Below are 19,517 nucleotides of genomic sequence, written 5' to 3'. Positions count from 1 at the left end.
TTTGATACTATATCAACACAGATATTTACAGGCAACTATTTGTTTTTACACTCTTGTTAGAGTTCAAATCAATTCATTTAGGCACACAGCTCTTGTTTTGACAATTAGTTCATTTGTTGCTCATTTCTATATCTAACCATGGAATCATCCAAGATAATCCAGGTCGCGATGTAGAAGCCTACTTTAAACAAGCTGTCCCCTGCATTTAATCGCTTCTCAGCTCCAAAATTCTCATTCTCATTCTCCTTCTCCTTCTCCTTCACCACTCTCGAGTCTCTATCCAGATCCCTCATACTGTCTGCTACATATCATTTGCCTTCTCGACCAACAAGCTACGCTACATCAACTCATCTTTCAACCTTCAATATATCAACCAACCCTACTATATTCATTTTCAACTCGCCATCAACAAACATGGCTGCGCTCGCTAACTCCCTCATCGACATGCCTGTCTCCAAAAATTCCAAGACCATCGTCAAAACTCGACCTCGCTCGAGATCTATTCCCTCTTCAAGCTTTAACAACGAAAAAGCCCGCATCGCGGCCTTCTTCGCCGCCATTCGCTCTAACCCAGAGCCACCGAAACCAGGGAAACCACTCAACACGGTTACGATTCAACTCAGGCTCGTCAAGGGCTCCAAAGTCGCCAAACCATCGTCTTCCTTGCCTCGATCCAGGAAGCTCAAAATCGACAGTATACTCTACAGATCAGCTCGGAAGACGCTCTCCAAGCACAACATCCCCGTCAAGAAGATCTACTTCCCCTCCAACAAACGAGACATTTACATCGACGGCATCAAAGAACGCATTCCCACGGTCGAGATTACGGCTGTTCGCGCCATCCCTGAACACCACTGGCGAGCTGCCATTCGTGACATTTACGATGAATTTACCGAAGCGGGATATCAGGGTATCCAGATCCCTCCCCAGCTTCCAGAAATCTCGATTGACTCGTTCCAACCTTTTGAGTTGTTCGAGTCTTGTACCATTTGCCTGGCTCATATGGCCAAGTCTTCTTCTGCTTGATCGAGAAGACACTTTTTTCTGGTTATATTCATGTATTTTGATCCTTTTTTGTGATACCAGATCATCTTGTTCATCTAGTTTTTCTATCTCCATCTCCATCTCCATCCCCATGTGTGTGTGTGTGTGTGCCCCTTTTTTTAAAAAAAAAATCAAGATCTACAACCTGTTGACCTATTTTCTGTATTAACTTCATTGAAATGAAACATGTCTCCCATTCAAAGTCCTCTTCGGTCTCTTTACTATATTCTTATTCAACACCTCCAGGCCGAGGGTATGTATGGCTAGGTGACGTAGTGAAATTGTAGACATCAGAGGTTGCCACTACAAATGCCTAATCTTTGATGATGACGTTGAAGAGTGATATCTCCATTCACTTCGCTAAACAGAACCTATAACACAAGACATAAGGAAATTCATCAAGTACACATCCAATGAGAAAACAAATATGCAAACAAGATTATCGCGCATAGGGTATCTAAAGGTACCAGAGATAGCATCTGATGTTGCAGGCAGATTCCGCGTCAGGGAATCAACTGCGTATCTATCCTCTTATATAATGATCAGAAAAGACGCTGAATGAGGTGTCAAAAGAAGGAAAATGCAGAGATATTGAAGTAGCCAATCCCCAACCGCCTAGATCAGATGAACGCCAGCATTAGATAGGGCCGTGTAGAACATCGCGTATAAATTTCTCAGTGCGTCAATAAATGCACCGAGGATGTCTGAAGGAATAAGACGACGAAGGAATAGGAAAATGAAACAGTGGTATATCACAAGAGGGGAATATGAAAGAAAGACTGGGCCTGCCCGTCAAAACGCTGCAGTAAAATAATGAGGTAAAAAGAGAGAAATAATCAAGATGTCTCCGGGGTTGTATCGGGGTTCGACTCAAGGGTGGAATCTTCGTTCGTGAAATCGCCAGTTGAGCTCAGCAGTCCCCGAGCGCTTTCACCAACTTCAGCAAGTTCTTCGGGTGCAAGAACCCTTCCACCCAGTTCAATGTCATTGACGTGGACACTGTACTCAAGCGCCTTTTTTCCTTCCTTTATTAGGTCCTCTGTCCACCCAAGGCACCGTTTGAGACTTTGGTTTATCTGCTGGCTATCGGCCAGGACTTCTTGGTGTTTCGCAAGGTCAATAAAAAAGCGTTTTTCGTCCCGAGCTTCGTGTCGTTTTTCTTGGTCGGCATTTGAGCCAGGACTCGCAGCGCCTTCATCCGTGGAATCCTCATCACTGAAATCGGATAATTCTTCCGGGGAATGAGCAGATGAAAGCTCACTGATTCCCTCATCCATCTCACTAGTAACAGACAGGGCCGTTCCAGAAACCGAATGGGTAGACTGGGGCATGGATAAACGGCCGGCTTGACTCATTCGTCGGAATCTGCGCAATTCCGCAGCCTGTTTTCGCATTTCTCGCTCTAAGGTGCGGTTAATTGCAAGAAGTGACGAATTGCTAATTTCTAGATCCATAATCTTGCGCTCCGTGCGAGCATGGGCATGCGGATCGTTCGCCTGGGCTGGGGCTTCGGACTTTGAAGGACTTTGTGTCCCGGACGCACTTGTGTCTGCCGAGCCCGTCGAGCCATGACTGAAAATTCGAGGTCGAAGTGCTGGAAGGGGTGGAAGGGGTTCCGAAGCCGCAGCACTGCTATCGACTTGTGGATCTGAGGGCGATATTAAGATAGGACTAGGACGTAGCCCCTCGCGAGGAGAATTGCTGGCGTTTGTGGAATCAAGGCTCGCAGACTTCATATGTCGCCCAATTGGAACTGGCGAAGGCCTGTCAGGAAAGTGACTCAACGGCAAGCCGGGACGTTGCGAGCCAGTCTCAGACGCATCATCTATTTGAGAGCCAATCTGGGAGCCAACCTGCGAATGGCTACCATCTGAAACCCGAGTAGTTGGGCCACTGAGTTTGGGGGATCGTAGCCGAGGCGACGCGGAAGGAGTTTTCACGGCAGGCACAGGACGAGATGGGCCTATGGAGCGTCGTTTCACCGTCGGCGCAACAGAGGCCGTTTCCTCTGCAGATAATTTGCGTTCTTGCTCGCCATTAGCGTAGATGAACGTCGTCGACGATGTCGGTCTGCTCTGTGGTTTCGGTCGAGTATCTGGGTCGGAGGAGGTGGAAGACCGTGCGTCGGAGGCGTGAAAAAACATCCGTGACCCTGATGAAACTTCGAAGGGAGAATTAGGTCTTGAGACATGCTGGGCGTCTGTTGTAAGGGTCTTTGCTCTACCGGATCTTGCTGGTTCTAATCTTCCTCCAACACGCACTGGGCTGCGTTCTGATCGGTACCCGCCAACGCTCGATGCAGGGGCCGCTACAACAGGCTGCGAGTAGGATGTATGCGGGGGAAACGATGGATTCGAAGAGACAGCAGTCGGGGATGATGTCGACCCATCCCGCCTGGTTGCTCGAGAGCCCGATCGAGGGGTGACATTGGCACTGAGATAGTTGGGCCCGACGGCGGGGGAGTCATCTTTGGAGTTCGACAAGGGGTGTTCGGACTGCACATATCTCCTGGGAGTACGATAACCCCCAGGATTAGCGAGTTTCGGTGTCAGAGGAGATTTAGGAGATTTGTTGCTTCGGTGGAAGGCGGCGCTGAGCGATGGGGTGAAGGGTTTGGCGATGTTGCCATTGTTTTGTTTATCGGAGGTCATAGTTGCGGGATTCGAGGGGCGGGAGGGAGTGCGGCTTATGGCATTGCGAGACTCCACGACGACCTGCGAGCATGATGGCACCAGCCAGCTAACAGGGTCTTTGTGATAGGCAGCCGAGATGGGCTGGCAGACAGACAGAAAACCTGACTGGAGGGGAAGAGAAAGACGGGCGTTGGGGAATAATAATCACCACGAAGATTCATGCCAACACTTCATCGCCTAGGGTGCAAGACATCCCCGCCCAAAGCGGCCTAGTGTGCGACGGCGTCTATTCACCGCAACTGCCCGTATGATCTGGCACGGCTGGGAGATTTTGTGTCTTGAGGAGACGAATGTGAAGCTGAGAAGGCGCTGGTATTGCTATAATTACTTCTGGAGGGCTATTCTTATTCGAATGCACATATCAGCGTGATTCATGAGGGTGTTAGGTGTCACCTGCAATGCGCCTGTCACTGACCTCCTCGTGCTAATTTCAGGATCGACACTAAGATATACATTAAGCAGATCAAGCCCCTGTCGAGGAATTTTCTTCAGATTCCACACGGCATTTTGATCTCTAACCGAGGTTCTTTCCATATATTTAGACGAGAGAATCGTCCTCTATCATGTTGAGGGGACATATGCTGTAGTGATACACCAGCTCCCAACCATTTATGCACTATCGCCAACCAAAACACGGAAAAGAAACAAAAAAAAAAAGAGGGCAGAATAAATTCTAGGAAAATATTTCCAAACTTCCAGAAACAATATAGTATTATTTTCTATCACAAATCGACGGGTTTGTACGGTTTTTTATGTCCAAATCTCGGAGCAACGGAGGCGCATATGACATGTCCCAGCCAACAACCTAAACTCTAATGCTTTTGCTTCCATCGACACTCACGTTCAGAGATAAGATGAAATAAGAATCAAAATCCACAGGAGACCCATTTCACCCAGACATCAGGTGAAGAATAACCGCTTCTGTCGAGGGTCTGGTGTTTCAGAGCCAGTCTTCCTCTTTCGGGTTTTAGAAGGCATAGGTGAGACCATCTCTTCCTGAGCAGTACCTTGCACTGCTTCTTTGATGGTCTGCTTCGAGAGGCAAAAGTCGACATGATCATTGAAAGCCCGATCATCAGCTGCCTGGGGTTTCCCGCAAATTGGACATTCCCAGAAAGTAGGTTCTGCCTCGAGTGTACTTGCACCTTCCCCAGGCTCGGCAGAGTCATTAATCTCTTGACTGAGCGCTTCAAGATCATTCATTTCGTCCTGTATCTCTTGACGGGCAGCTTGTTCAAAGGCCTCTTCGGTCTCAATTTCTTGTTCGCTAGTTGCGTCCCCAGATTCTACTGCAGGCGCTGGCTTCGCCTGCGAAGTCACACCAAAGAATTCAAGCCCAACTTTCTTCGTGCTCACCAAATTTGTACAGCGAAGACCGAGGAGCCGGAGCTTTAGGTCTGGGATTTCTTTTTCCAATTTTGCCAGCATCGGAAGAGCAAACGAGTAGAGATCTTTTGCAAGGCACACTGCTCTCGAAGGAGCTGTTTGACGAGTGAGGACTTCGAAAGAATGCAGCTTGACCTTGAGGACCAAAGTCCGACCCTTGAACTGTGTACGGGTCATGTCCTTCTCAAGTTCCTGTGCTGCCCACCAAAGTTTCTCCCTGAGTTGTTGCTTATCTCCGATTTCATGGAACGTAGCTTCCGTGCCAACGCTTTTGCGTTCATATGTTTCGACGGGCTGGATTTTTGTCCTACCCAGGCCGAGATAGCACTGTGCCAGGAACTGAAATGCCTTTTCCCCGAAGAGCTTGGTCAACAGCGCCCGGTGAGGGTAGATATCGCCGCATGTTTTAATGCCAATGGCATCTAGTTCCCGTTCAAATACACGGCCAACACCGTTCACTTTGCGCACTGGGAGCTCCTTCATGAATTCCATTATCGCTTCCCTTTCGCTTGGAACACAAAACTGGCCATTTGGTTTGTTCTTATTTGAGCAAATTTTTGCTATTTTTGCGTTTGCCGCGATTCCTGCCGAGACCGAGATTTTTGTCTTTTCCAATACTTCTGCTCGCATTTTTTGAACCGCTTCTTCAGAATTGAGATGATTTTCAGCGCAGTAAGCGGTGATGTTAAGATATGCTTCGTCAATACTGGCGCTCTCGAAGAGAGGGTCATATTGGACAAAGACATCACGAATCTCCTTTGCTTTTGCGCTATATTTGTCATAGTTCTGGGGTAGGCATACCAATTGTGGGCAGAGCTTTTTGGCCACGAAAGACGCCATACCACTCCGGCAGCCAAACTTCCTAGCCTCGTAATTGCATGTGGTCAGAACACCTTTACCAACGGCCATGGGCACCGTCTTCAGTTCTGGCCGGTCGAGCTCTTCAACGGCAGCAAAGAACGCATCACAGTCGACGTGAACCACGTTTTGTGAGAGATCTCTCGTAAGCTCCAACTCCGCAATGAATTCATCAGCTCGCCTTCGATCTTGAGACAAATCCAACTTCTCCAAACGGGCTTTTTCTGTTAAGATGCGCTCAATCTTGGCAGTCAGAACTCGATCGCGGTTCTGTTCATGATTAAAAAACTTCGATCCTTTCGATGCATTGTAGATTACTTCAGAAACCTTTTTCACTTTTCAGCTTCCAAGAGCAATGTATTAGATCACCGGAACTACTTACTTTCTGCTGATCGACTGCGTCTTGACCCGCCTTCGTCAACGAGGGTCCTAACAAATGATATTTCAGGGTATCAGAATTTTCGACGGCATCTTGAGGCTCAGATGCCTGCTCTTGCTCTCTGTCCTCAGGCTCATCGCCCTGGGGTTCCATGATTTATTTCCATTGACGGTAGATAGCAGAAAGCAAGGTCATTTCCCAAGCAGGCAGCTATTGAAACGCCTGATCACGTGAGTTCGCGTTGCGGGCATCGGGTGTTTCACGTGGCTCCGACTGTCGCTGTGTTCTCCGTCAAGCTGCGACTCTTGCGCATCGCCACGCTCGCTGCTATGTGGATTCTCGACTCTGAAGGGGACTTTCTGGATGGTAATTGCCCTAGCTTGTGCTGCATTTATCTATTAACTGACTTTTCCAGGGAAGCGCGTTTGGCTGCGCCCCGGAAAGAAGTACCTCTTCGGTCGGATTAAACAAGATGGAGGTAAGTGCGAACGGCTGGAATAACTTTTTTTGTGATGGTGATAACTGACCCTTACGGTGTATAGTTCGACATGCGATTCAGCATAACTCAATATCCCGCAAACATATGGTGATCGAGGTGGCGTCAGTTAAACCGGGCGATGAGGTACAGTTCCCAATCCCGAGTCGGCCGTGATAGTCCAGTGCTGATTGAAGCTAGGCTCGACCTTACGCGAAATCTAAGATATTCGTAAGCGATCAAGGCTCTAAAGTTGGCACACAAGTTGATGGGGAGCAAATCGAAAGCGGGAGCAAGAAGTTGTTGGCTGGAGAAGAACACACGATCAAGCTGGGAAGATACAAACATGACCTACGGTATGGATTCTCATCTTGGTTTGCAAATCCGGAAACTCATAATTCAATTCAGCATAAAATGGCAGCCGGTCATCCTAACCTTCTCCCTTTCCTCCAAGGAATTAAAAGCGAAAGATCCTCTAGCCCGCGTCCGCTCCCGCGTTGAAGACTTGGATATCAAGACAATTGTCGAGTACGTCGGTAAAACCACGCACGTTGTTTCAAAAAAGAGAAACACGTCCAAAGGCCTACAGGGGCTCGTGAATGGGAAATATATCGTTCAGGACTCGTACATCGATGCACTCGTCTACGCCGCAACACCAAGTGATTTGGAAGCATTGGAATCATTATCGCCATTAGAATCAGACTTTGATTCTGCATGGCCAGATCCGATGGAGCATGTCCCACCCCCGGGTAACGAACCCGTTCAAAGACCAGCCGAGGCGTTTGTTCCAAATGCTAGTCGCATGAATATTTTCGACGGGTATACCTTTATTTTTGGCGATCCGAGCCAATACGACAATCTTCAGGCGCCAATTAATGAAGGGCATGGAAAGGCTCTACTTTACCCGATTGAGAATGGTGTCACGACACCAGCAGAAATTGTGCAGTATATGAGAAATGCAGCTGGTCAGAAAGGACTGGGTGAAGAAAGAGATGGTCCAGGAGGTGTCGTTCTTGTTCGATTTCGCGCAAGCGGAGACTACGAGAAATGGTCAAACGACCTAGATAAGCAGGTTGCTCAGATGACTGACCAGCGTGTCATTGAGCAAAAGGAATTTCTTGATGCAATCTTAGGGAACGACGCCACACCTCTTTGCCGGCAGCTCCTTAGTTCACCGGAATCAAGCCCAGATACCCGCATGGAACCGCAATCGCAAGCCGCAATGGTTCCTGATAACAGTCAATCCCAGTCCCCTTTGACCTCTCAACCGCCTGAGGAACCCAGCCAGGCTCCCAAGTCTAAAGCGAAAGCCTCCCGAGTCCGCCCCTTTGTCAGCAAAATGAAAACCTTTGACGACGGTTTTGATATCGCGTCTATTCCTGCCTACGAACCAGAAGCAGATATTCCCTCACCTCCGCCCATGGATATGGAAGTCATCCCGGAAGAGCCGTCACAAGCTCAACCTAACATGGAAGAGGAAGAAGAAGACGTGATGTCTAGCCTCTTACCCGGTGCTAAAGCATTGAAGCGCCGCCGTGCTGAGACTGTCCATCTTGACCAAGATGATTCAAAATCTCATGTAAAACAGGAAGTAGAACGCAAACCTAAGCGGCAGAAGCTGGATGTGATCCAGGCAGCCCGACAACACCGTGAAGCAGAGGATGATGCCCGGCGCAAGCAGGAAGAAGCCAGTTTCCAAGATTCGCTGAAAGATACAGATATTGAGAAGCTGAAGGATCTTGCCATTGTGGAAGAGATGGAAGTACCTTCCAGGTTGGCTCGTGCCCAGTCCACTGACAAGGGTGACCGGTGGGATGAGAGATGGAACGGACGGAAGAATTTCAAAAAGTTTCGGGCAAAGGGTGATTCAAGCCAGCCTCGCCATCGCGTCCAGACAGTTATCGTTCCCTTGGAAGAGGTGACCAGAAAGGAATTTGGTATCGGTGACCACCACTGGGTCAGCACTCGCAAATCACCCGAGAACAGTCCCCCTCCAGCAAGTCGTTCTGTCCGGTCAACATTCGTGAGTCAGGAGAATGCTTCAAGCTCTCCGCCCCAATCAACAGCTCCAGTTGAATCGCAAACACCGGCTCCAGTATCTCAGGCGCGAAGTCAGAAGAGAGCTCGGGAGGTCCGTGATTCTGAAAGTGATGACGATGAACTTCGATTCCGGTTCCGCCGCCGAAGATAGTGATAACAGCTATATCAGCGGTTGGATCTAGTTTATGTAAAAGATATTGTACAAATAATTGCTCGCAGGTTCGACAATTCATCATATTAGTGTGATAACAGTTAACACCCACCACATTCACTAGTGATAATGCCCCAACGCAACTTTATCCATAGACATAACTTTACTAACCTCTAGCTATCCAAACTATAACCTCGTTTAAACTTCGGCTCCTCACCCCCAGGAGGCAACGAATAGGAATACACAGAGGCAACAGACGATCCAGCCTCGCCAGACGCCGCCAATTCCTCACCTCGACTCGCTCGAACCCCGCGCGAAGAACACGGGATCAACAAATGGCCGCCCCATACTTATATGTAGCGTAAGATGATAAGAGATGATCCATTCTTTAGCCCCCAAACGGAGGACTCCGTCCAAACTCCGAATACAACGGGTTTGCCGGGCGAAGTAAAAATCAACCTAATATAGTATGCATTTCGTACCGAGATCCGGCCGGCCCCAGGGTGTTGGAGGATGTAGATCGGAATCTTCCATTGAGTTCTTCGTTCATCCTACTTGGCTTCTACTGTTCTAGTACGATCCTGGCGCTTAAAGGGCTAATGGGGAAATGGTAAGCCAGCATTTTGGGTTGCGGCCTTGCGGGGGGGTATATCCGAGTTTCAATCTCGGCTTTTGGCCGGTTTTCCAATTCAGTTGAGATTTCTGTAAGGTATTAGAAATAGAGGTTTGTTAAACTCGGATCCGACACTCATTCCCGGCTCAACCGGGAGAGTTTGGATCCGAAAAAGAAAATTTCATATTCTCTATAGTTAAGCTTTCATCGTACCAGATACCGGATCACCGATCCAAACTATCTCATCAAATGCATGTATCCGTGTGCAACTCGTACCGTCAATCGAGGCAATGCCAAAAAAACAAACACAAAAATAAAAGAGAGAAATTCTATATACAAGAGTCTAATAATAATAAGTGATAAGTCTATACGTCGCTATTCGTGTTCTGGTTCTCGACGTGCTCCTGGCCTTCGTGCTTGTCAAAGGCACCGCCCTTGACTTCGTAGCGGAATTGTTCTTCTTCTTCCTTGAGGCGGGCCTTGAGAATCTCGTTTGCGCGCCAGATGGGCTTGGCTTCGAAGAGCTGGTCGACGACTTCCAGAGGGATACCGCTTGTCTCGGGGATGAGGAAGAAGGCAAAGAAGAACGCGAGGAATGACAGGGCCGCGAAGAAGAAGTAGACACCGTAGGACATCGCTGCGAACATCTGCTTCGTAAAGCGACTAATCAGGAAATTAAATAACCAATTAGAAGCAGTCGTCGCAGCCTGCGCGAGAGAACGAATGTTTGGATTGAAAAATTCCTATTGAGGTGTTGTTAGTGATGTTGCGGGTGAAGGGGGTGATGTGGGAGGTGATAGCGGGGAGCGGAGGTGGGAGCGGAAGGGAAGCGGAGGGGAAGTGGAGGGGGAAGCGGGAGACTAACCGAGTTGATGACCCATGGGGTACCGTTCCAAGTAGGGGTGTACACGGCAGTCCAAAGGTAGAAGAAGAAGATGGCAGCAATACCGCCGCTGTCCAGATGGTCCTTGGGGTGTTTCTCGGGCTCGACGGCGCAGATGTACGCTCCGATAATCCACATACAGATGGATCCAGTGATGGCACCAACGAGCAAAAGCTTTCGTCGTCCGAACTGGTCAACCAGGAATAAGAGCCAAATAATGGTCATGAAAGCCTTGACGACACCGAAGACACCAGTCGTCAAACTGACAGTGGCATTGTCGACACCAATGCTAGAGAAGATGGTAGGGCTGTAGTAGTTGATAGCGTTGATACCAGATCCGTTCTGCCAGAAGAAGAGCATGCAGCCCAGAAAGAGACGGTAGAGAGTGGCGGGCTGCTTGGCAACAGCCTGGAAGGGCTTCCAGAAGCCGAGTCCAACGGTGGTTCTCTGCTCCTCAAGGGCCTGGTCAATGGCTGCCACCTCTTCAGTAATGTAGATATCGCCTTCATCCAATTGACGAATCCAAGTAAGGTTGTTCATCGCTTGTGTGCGGCGTCCCTTGAGGAAGAGCCAACGGGGGGATTCCTTCATCCACAGAGCACCCATGAAAAGCATACCGGAGGGAACCAACTGAATGGCAAATGGGATGATCCATTGCTCGTGGGTCGGACCCATGTGTTGCTCAACACCGTACTATAAAAACAAAAAATCAGCTTCCCAATTACCAACACAAGGCAAGAGAAAGGAAAACTTACGTTGATCCAGAATCCAACCATACCACCGATTTGCCAGCCAAGTTCGTAGAGACCAACAAGTCGTCCTCGAATAGCAGGAGGTGCCAATTCGGACAGATAGATTGGAATAACATTGGAGGCAACACCGGTACCAAGTCCAGTCAGGACACGACCAGCATACATGATTCCCAGACCGCGGGAGCCATTGGCACCACAAGACAGACCGGATCCCAGAGCAAACAATCCAGAAGCAAGCACCAAACTCCACTTGCGTCCCAGGAAATGACTGACTCCGTAGGTAAGAAGTGCACCGAAGAAAGCACCAGCGATGAAAAGCGACACAATGTTCTCGCTGATCAAGTCCACGTGGTCATCGGACATCTTGTCGAGGCCGAACTCCTTCTCAAAGGAATCCAACGTAATTGTCGTACCGATGAAGGCACTGGTGTAACCGATCATGTTGGAACCACATGATGCAATTGTTGCAAGCACGTAGACTCGCCAATTGTAGACCGATTTAGGGGTTGGCCTGTCTTCGTGAAGAGTGAGGATACCCATTGCTGCTAGACAGACAGCCTAAGGGGGGGAGGAAGGAAGAGAAGGATGAAGTCTGTCCGGGAGAGAAAATTTCTTCGGTGTGAGAAGGGGGGAGAAAGAACTGAAGACTGGAATGGGGAGGTTTCCTGGTAGAAATAGACAGGATGGGGCCCTAAGTAATATCTACGCTTCTATTTGTACGGGTGGATTGCGGATTTTGCTCCTTCAGAGCTATCTCCACAACATACGTCGTGGTCAACCCCATCCGGGGGGCATCGTGGGGTTTGGATAGTGAGGCGACGATACGTCTACAACCCCGTATGCAGGAAGGATTCATGGATTTGGTATGCAGAAATTTCTCACCATCCCCATATCAAGTGGGAACGCCGGCCGGGGGAGTGTTTTCCCCAGGCTTTGTTGAGCGCATCAAAAGGTGGGGAGGATCCTGGTCAGGGAAACGTTCAGCCGCGTGGCCCTGATTATATCTTCTGGACAGCCGCCACTCTGCGTTTCTCGAAGAGCTGACTGATGGCTCTGGTCCATCTGAGTGGCCTTGACCTGTCCACCAGAGAAAACACGCTAAGGTGGCTGTCGTAGAAAATGCTCGGTTTAGTGCGTTTACCCATCGCGACTATCCCAAGGGCTCTTCCGGTGAAGGCAAAATTTCTGTTCATCCCCAGTCCAGCCTTTATCCCCGCTCGGCAGGATAAACGAACGAACTTCGGGGTGAGCCCTTAGCCCCACTGGGATAATCGGAACTTTGCCGAGGCATCCGTGGATGGTGGTGGAGGAATATTGAAGACGTTCATCCTGCAAAAAGTAAGCATAACGAAGCATAATGTCCGTTTACCCCGGATATTCAATAATCTCTGGGATCGGGGAATGACATACACGGGCATTGCGTGTGCGGATTGTGGGAGAGTGTGGGATGAGGGTTTAACACGCGGTGTTGGTAGCAGGTCAGCTGATCCGGGGTGTCAGCTGACAGTGACACTACTTGACTCTTGACATCCATCATTTCCATCGTCAACGTCTATTCAACTCTATCAAAGATACAGCCCATTCCCGTATATCTCTATTGCTCGTGAAAATATGAATTCTCCAGAGAATGCACTCGAAATCGACATCGGTATTCATTTTCCGATTTGCAAGGACCCTGGACACTTTTGCTACACCGTACGTCGGAACAACAACTCAAATGGATAAGATCCGCGGATATAACTATTCCATCGTCTGTCCCCATATTATGAAGTCACACGCACATGTCTATCACTTCAATGGCGTCTAACGTGGCCTGGGAGAAAAGTTCAATCATTAAGTGTTGGATTGGGCGTTGATGACGTTCTGCTGTTCATTCATCCAGGCCATAATTGTCGACGCAATGCCATACCCCATACAAGCCATACCCCTACGAGAAGTTAACGCCAGATAAATAGTTTTCAGACTTATAAATCTCTTGATTCCCTCGAAATTCCAACACCTTTGCCCCTATCTTTTTCTCTGCGTATACCATAATATATTCCACTCTACGGTGACTCGCCATTTCTGGGGTTTATATTATCTGATCATCAGATACTAGGTAATTCTAGACCACTCCAAATAATTAAAAAAAAAATAATCTATTACTCTGGGCCTTCAAGGGCCTTCGTTCAAAAAGAGATATTCTTTATCTTTGTTAGGATTTGTTGGGATAGTATGTTTATTATTCTGGAAGGTATTATGTCAGGCTTGTGTCTGCAATGGCAAAATGGACATGCAAGGGGCTTGTTTCATACCTCGATAATAGCATCTATAAATAATAGGCCTTTAAGTTACATTTTAACAGAATAATTCAACATAGTTTTGAGAAGTTTGGTACGAATTTAGTTGTCGGCACAACCACGGGAACTGACCACCAAGACGATCAACCACAATGCTTAGCATAATCATATCCAGTGAACCAGTAGGATATATTCCGTGTCCCAACTCTGAAGATCTGTTCTGTTGCCAAGTTCGAGGAGTTCGAGGAATATTGATCCTTCCCGCATTGCAGCAGTTGTCCACCTCGCATGAACTTAATATATATAAATGCACGTAGCCATGCCTGTGCGTCGTCAGAAAGGATAAATTATCAGTTTTGGACCAGATTTCCCATAACCATCTAAAATAAACCATAAAGAATATATTTTCACATCTACAATGTATTTATTTTGTTAAATGTAGGTTTTCTGCGATAGTTGGGTATTCTGGAGTGGTCACGCAAGGGTAGTTCTCATCTACAAACCCTTGAAAGCCAGTAGAGGAAAGAAGGGTTTAATAATTGACCAACAGAACATAATGACGAGTTCTTGATAGACTATGGACGAAGTATTTGATATTTTCCTAATGGAGATGGTGATGATGCTATCTCATGTTCCTGAAGACTCAAACGGTTGCCCGCCCAATCGGGACTAGCGCGGTCACTGGAATCACATGGCCAGAAAAGAAATGACGATTCCACGTGACCTGATTGCGCAGAGGCCGGAAGACAGTTCCTGTGGCATCGTGTATAGGATATACAGGTTGTCGAGAGTCAAAATGTTTCTGTGCGCATCTACTGTCGATTCTTTAGTCTTCAGTCTGTTCTGGTCCAGATGGGACTGCGGGTCATCCAGTGATGAACCCACTAGCCAAAATGCTTATCATCGATCCATCAGCGCACCCACCATCGATGCGTTGTCCAGGCCTGGTTGTTTGGCTGCTTGGGTATTTCCAGAATAGCAAAAGGATCAGTAGAAGCAAGAATATCTAGCAAGAGCATCTCCTCACCGTAGACCTGCATATCAGAAATAAGAAACTAGCAAGATGATACGTACTTTTCCTCCGTTTTATCTTCTGATCGATCCAAAAGATCTCCAACACCAAACAAAAATAGCACACTATCGCTCCACTAGTCAATCCTACGGTTTCAATCTTATTATTACGCCCGAGAATTCCAGACTCCTTCTCCCCTTCATTATCCCAGATTTTTCTTGTCCCATCACAATCTCCATTTTCATTCTCAACGACTGCTGGGGTAGAATAATCGTCCTGTCTTCATTCTCTGCGGTGTTGCGATCCGGGGCCAGCCAGAGTGGGAATTCCCTCCCCTCACAGTCTCCCCTGTCTTTCTCCCTCACCACCAGATTATTTCTTCTTTCTCCATTTTTTTCCCCCTCTTTCCTCTTTTCGCTACATCTTTTCCATCCATTATTTTTTCGCTCTTCTTATCCTCTCCCTTGCATCCAACCTTACAACTTTCGACCTACGGAACTCTCGTCATCCTTTCCCGCTGCCCGACTCTGCCTGATCGCTGATAAACCCCTCTTTCTCGCGACTGACGACAGAAACGCCTCCAACACAGCATTGTCTCCGCCATGGACCACGCTGGCTGGTCGTGACGGTGGCTGATCTACTCGCGAGTTTGCAGTCGCTTCTTCGACTGCTGACCTCTTTTTCTACCAGTCTGTTTCGTACAACTCATCGCTTTCTGCCCATCATCCCGTATGTCTCGCATCGCATTTCTTATCGCCTCTTGCGAACGTTTGACTAACTGATTCTTTCAACCATCTCAGACCTTCCCCTCTCCCTCTCCTACCTTTACGATTTGACCGAGCACACGACCGCTAAGATTTTGCCTTGCTACATTTTCTCTTTTGATATTTTCTCTATCGCCCCTTCATCTAGATGGCACCAGAATTGTTATCCTCGCCTCCATCGCCCTTCATGCTCACCATTCCACCCCCTCGCCCGGTCTCCGTCAATTCGTTGGCGAGAGCTCCGGTGTCTGCTACGATCCCATACCAAAAAGGCACCGGCACCCGAAGCACCAGCGCAGAGATCCAGATTCACGATGATTCAGATGCTCCTACTGTGATGCCGTCTCAGCTGGACTGCGAGACTCCCATGGATACTGAGATGGAAGGTACACAGTTGAACGCGGCCGAGTCACACCCACGTCGATCTGAACTTCGGTTTGAGAATCTTCCAATTGAGATTCACGAGGCTATACTGGATCATCTGTTCGGTGAAAGGGCGTCTGCTTTCACCACTACAGCGCCAGGGAAATCATCTGCGCGCAGTTGGACTAAAGCCCTACGTCATCCCCGGCGAAAAGCACTTTCCAACTTATCTCTTATTGCGCGAGTATGGAGACCTTTGGTACAGGATCGTATCTACAGACATAGTGAGTTATTTTCTGCATTTCATCTCGAGTTTTTGTTTCGTCCGTTAACATTCCTCGCAACACAGTCAAAGTGAAAGGCACTATGGAAGGACTGGCTGAATGTGGGAGTTGGTTCGACGCGCACCCCTACCTTGCACCTTATGTCCGGCACATCGAGGTATGGGTGCCTGTTTGGGGCAACCGTGCAAATAAGAATGCATCTCACCAACTTCCCGCCCGACGCTTTAACAATGAGGATGCTGGAATGGCGGATGTGACTGCTCTCCTTCAGGCTACGATGGCATGGGACAATCCCGACACGAACCATATCCACAACTACAACTACCACTACTCCAGTCACAACGCAACCATGGAGGATATTTTCCGACATGTCAAGGAATACTTTCCCGAGGCTCGTATTCTGACGCTTGAAGGTGGCCATTGCAAGAAACCGCCCATGATTCGACATTTTAGAAACGATCCTTCCGGTCACTCGGGCAAGGAGCGCCTTACCCCCCTGCCCAATATCCAGACATTCGTCATGCGTGGTGCTTGGAACATCATGCGAGACTACCAACACTGGAACAATTTGTCTCAAGCGTTGCCGTCGTTGCGGGAGTGGCACTGCACCTATGCCAAGCCGAAGATCGAGGGCTACGAGACCATTTCCAGGGTTCTTATGCGGCTATCGCCGTCTATCTTGCATTTGAACATTAGCTTAGAAGGCTTCTACAATAAGGAAACTGGGCACTCCACTTTGTTCAGCGACAGCCCAAGACCACCACATTTGTGCTATTTGCTGGGTGAAGTTGCTCCCCGCCTTGAATCACTCTCATTTACTGGGAAAGTGTGTTCTTGCCTATTTCTTGCCGCACAAAAAAGTCTACCCTCAATGTCGAAGCTCAAGTCTCTAGACCTAGTGGTAAAGACTTGCTGCCGCGACCCCAGATATGACTCCGGCTACCCTTTCGTTGACGATGTTTCCGGGATCACGAACATGAAGTTTATTAGATCCTTCGAGAGACTAGTCGTTGGAGCTGTACAGAGCCTTGAGAATCATCCGCTGCTCGATTACCTGCGTATTCGGTTTATCGATCTGGACTCCGCATGTCCTCTGCTGAATCCGTATTTCCAACTCATTAACAACCAGTGCTCTGGCCTCTGGAGCGAATGGATCCTGGATGTACTTCACGAAACCCGACCGCAGGCAAGTTTTGTTCAACTCTGCGATGGGATATATCCTCAGTATGGGCCCAATGACCAGGTTGTTGGTGCTGTTTACCCACGCATCCGGCCACAGAGTATCCATGCATGCATGTACAAGATTATCGCCGATGCCTCAAAGCCGTAGCCCATGGCGGCCCTTTCACGATTGATTAACTTTTAAACTTATCCACTGCTGGCCAATCGATTAATCACTGCTATTTTAAAACCATATCATACTAACTGCTGGCCATATCTTGTCTGATTTACTAAAATACCCTTGAGCCTTTTTTCATTCATTCAGCTATACCGTTAAAAAGAGATATTTGTTGCTTGTTTGATTGCTTTATTCCACTTGACTTTTTTTCTTTTTTCTTACTGCGGGGGAAATATCTGCCGGTGCAATGGTCGTCCGGAACCTGTTTTACCATCATTTGCTTTGTTTCGCTGCGCTTTACATCTTCCGCACCTCAGCTGGACTGGCTTATAGGCTGCGCAGAGATGTCCCTAAGCTTTTCTCTTCGGAACGATGGATACGGCCTTGGTTTCATCTACACTGTATGAATACCAGACATCGGTCGTTATAATTAGCTGAGCTGAACACCAACGATCCAGTACCGGGATCACTTGGTGGTCGGAACTTCATATCACGATAATCAACCAAAATAATGAAATCTACCAAGCTTTCAATGATTGACTGTCAAACAGTCTAGATGGAAATATTATATAGTCTACAGCCAGCCCAGCCCCCTTTAATCAGCGTGGACTTTCCCATCCGCAGGGCGTGACACCCCTCCGACATCAGTAACAATAATCCCCAGAATCCACACATTGACAGCAAAGAAGAACCATCCAGCAAACATCAATCCCGGGATAAAGCTCGACAGTCCAAGGAACTCGAGGTTGAAACCTTGTTGGAGCCAGAGTGCCTGTGATTGTTAGCTCTGTACCTTCTAGACATGGAGATGTAGATGACATACCTGCGAAACAACCCACAACAAAGCAGCCGAAATACCAAGCCGAGGCCTCTTCATTAACGACGAATTGGGCAGATAAAACGGCAGGAAAACCAGATACCACAGGAAATACTACACAAACCAAACCAATCAGCCCTTCATTCCCACCCACCAGATTCAAGAAGAAAGAGGAAAAACACTAACCTGACTCGTACAAACCTTATTAAAACTCACAAACGCAAAAGTCTGCGCAAGCATCGCACCGGGAAGACTCTTCTTGGCCAGAACCAACGGGATCAGCACCACCGACAACAACAGCTGGGGGATGAACGCCAGCGACTCGAAGCTGGTCTGCACGTTTCCTGCGGCAGAGAGGTAGAGAAGCGTGTGGTAGGGGGAGAAGTTGTGGCGGTGGTCGATGCGGGTGAGGTGGTGGAGGTAGGTGTGGTGGACGAAGGGGAGGCCATAGAGGATGTACATTGAGATATTGAGGGCGGAGAAGGTGGCGAGGGCAGTGAGGGTTAGCTGGACTCGGGAGGGGGTGATGAAGGCGGATATTTGAGATAGGAGAGAAGTGTTTTTGGTGGTGTCCTTGGTGGATGTCTTCGTCTTCGACCCATCACGCTCAGCATCCAACCACCAGATAATAGACGGACCGTAGATGAACGGATAAATCTTGAAATGCACACCAACTCCCAAGATAAACCCAGCCATCGTGACCTTCCGATTAAGCACCGCCCAAAGCAACGCAACAACCAACACACAAAGCAGGCCCTCCGAGCTCCCGCGGGTGCTAATATTAGCCACCATCGGATTCAACAACCACACACTGGCGTATTTCAGCGCGCGGGACGAATCCATGCCATAGTTTGCCATGAGCGATTTCGCAATCAACCACCCAGCGAGGACATCCGAAAGGGCGAAAAGCACCTTTCCAAAAGCGAAGAACCCGTTCCAGGTTGTCGGGAGGAGCATCCACGCCAGAAGAGGAGTGTATCGGTACGTGTCTCGCGCGTATGGCGAGACACCGCGAGAGACATAGCGAGATGCATCTGTAAACACCATGTAGTCGATGTCGGTGTATTTCACGGCTGAGTGGGCATCCTGCCAGGCGCCGTAGACGAGGAGGATGGCGCGCAGGACCACCGAGGCGCTGAATATGAGAGCCGGAGATTCAAATAGGGATTTCATGATGGCGAGTTTATCATGTCTTTCTTTGCTCAATTGGTCGGGTGATGTATAAATGGCTTCCCAGTTAATGAACAGGGTCAATCCCTATTCGGGAGACCGCAGATTGCAGTTCCAGGGAATAGCAATTTGATGTATCGGAGAGACCAAATACAAGTTCAGAAGAACATGTTTGACAGTGTTTCTCTTATTTTTGTTTTTAATGAATGTCAATT

General features: G+C 48.4%; 7 protein-coding genes across 7 annotated transcripts; 4 read left to right on the top strand and 3 right to left on the bottom strand.

Annotated features, from left to right (window-relative positions):
• Positions 1–414: 414 nt before the first annotated feature.
• Positions 415–1,026, top strand: ASPWEDRAFT_173914 (uncharacterized protein; the record flags this gene model as incomplete). The annotated part of the gene is made up of 1 exon (XM_040831149.1): positions 415–1,026. One exon carries the CDS (start codon positions 415–417, stop codon positions 1,024–1,026), a length of 612 nt encoding a protein of 203 aa, XP_040688176.1.
• Positions 1,027–4,637: 3,611 nt separating this feature from the next.
• Positions 4,638–6,513, bottom strand: ASPWEDRAFT_113212 (Y-family DNA polymerase; the record flags this gene model as incomplete). The annotated part of the gene is made up of 2 exons (XM_040828389.1): positions 4,638–6,308; positions 6,364–6,513. 2 exons carry the CDS (start codon positions 6,511–6,513, stop codon positions 4,638–4,640), a joined length of 1,821 nt encoding a protein of 606 aa, XP_040688175.1.
• Positions 6,514–6,689: 176 nt separating this feature from the next.
• Positions 6,690–9,423, top strand: ASPWEDRAFT_60863 (DNA damage response protein RcaA; the record flags this gene model as incomplete). Its single annotated transcript, XM_040838540.1, has 5 exons — positions 6,690–6,726; positions 6,776–6,838; positions 6,903–6,982; positions 7,037–7,191; positions 7,244–9,423. 5 exons carry the CDS (start codon positions 6,690–6,692, stop codon positions 9,024–9,026), a joined length of 2,118 nt encoding a protein of 705 aa, XP_040688174.1. The 3' UTR covers positions 9,027–9,423.
• Positions 9,424–10,004: 581 nt separating this feature from the next.
• ASPWEDRAFT_112590 (sugar porter family MFS transporter) lies at positions 10,005–11,814 on the bottom strand (the record flags this gene model as incomplete). Its single annotated transcript, XM_040828339.1, has 3 exons — positions 10,005–10,382; positions 10,505–11,215; positions 11,278–11,814. 3 exons carry the CDS (start codon positions 11,812–11,814, stop codon positions 10,005–10,007), a joined length of 1,626 nt encoding a protein of 541 aa, XP_040688173.1.
• Positions 11,815–14,282: 2,468 nt separating this feature from the next.
• Positions 14,283–15,375, top strand: ASPWEDRAFT_584838 (uncharacterized protein). The gene is made up of 2 exons (XM_040838386.1): positions 14,283–15,294; positions 15,366–15,375. The coding sequence occupies exon 1, from the start codon at positions 14,617–14,619 to the stop codon at positions 15,199–15,201; it is 585 nt and encodes a 194-aa protein (XP_040688172.1). The 5' UTR covers positions 14,283–14,616; the 3' UTR covers positions 15,202–15,294; positions 15,366–15,375.
• A 102-nt stretch (positions 15,376–15,477) lies between these two features.
• Positions 15,478–17,306, top strand: ASPWEDRAFT_173909 (uncharacterized protein; the record flags this gene model as incomplete). The annotated part of the gene is made up of 2 exons (XM_040831148.1): positions 15,478–15,976; positions 16,042–17,306. The coding sequence occupies 2 exons, from the start codon at positions 15,478–15,480 to the stop codon at positions 17,304–17,306; spliced, it is 1,764 nt and encodes a 587-aa protein (XP_040688171.1).
• A 604-nt stretch (positions 17,307–17,910) lies between these two features.
• Positions 17,911–19,305, bottom strand: ASPWEDRAFT_113709 (glycosylphosphatidylinositol-alpha 1,4 mannosyltransferase I; the record flags this gene model as incomplete). Its single annotated transcript, XM_040828427.1, has 3 exons — positions 17,911–18,087; positions 18,139–18,246; positions 18,319–19,305. The coding sequence occupies 3 exons, from the start codon at positions 19,303–19,305 to the stop codon at positions 17,911–17,913; spliced, it is 1,272 nt and encodes a 423-aa protein (XP_040688170.1).
• Positions 19,306–19,517: the final 212 nt, after the last annotated feature.

This window comes from Aspergillus wentii (assembly GCF_001890725.1).
Source record: "Aspergillus wentii DTO 134E9 unplaced genomic scaffold ASPWEscaffold_5, whole genome shotgun sequence".
NCBI classification, from domain to species: Eukaryota; Fungi; Ascomycota; class Eurotiomycetes; order Eurotiales; family Aspergillaceae; genus Aspergillus; species Aspergillus wentii.
Note: the sequence above shows the minus strand (reverse complement) of the source record. Positions and strands in the feature narration are given on the sequence as shown.

Bases quoted from the DNA above. Each gene is read 5' to 3' on its own strand.
- ASPWEDRAFT_584838 (XM_040838386.1), top strand. From the start codon at position 14,617: ATGATACGTACTTTTCCTCCGTTTTATCTTCTGATCGATCCAAAAGAT.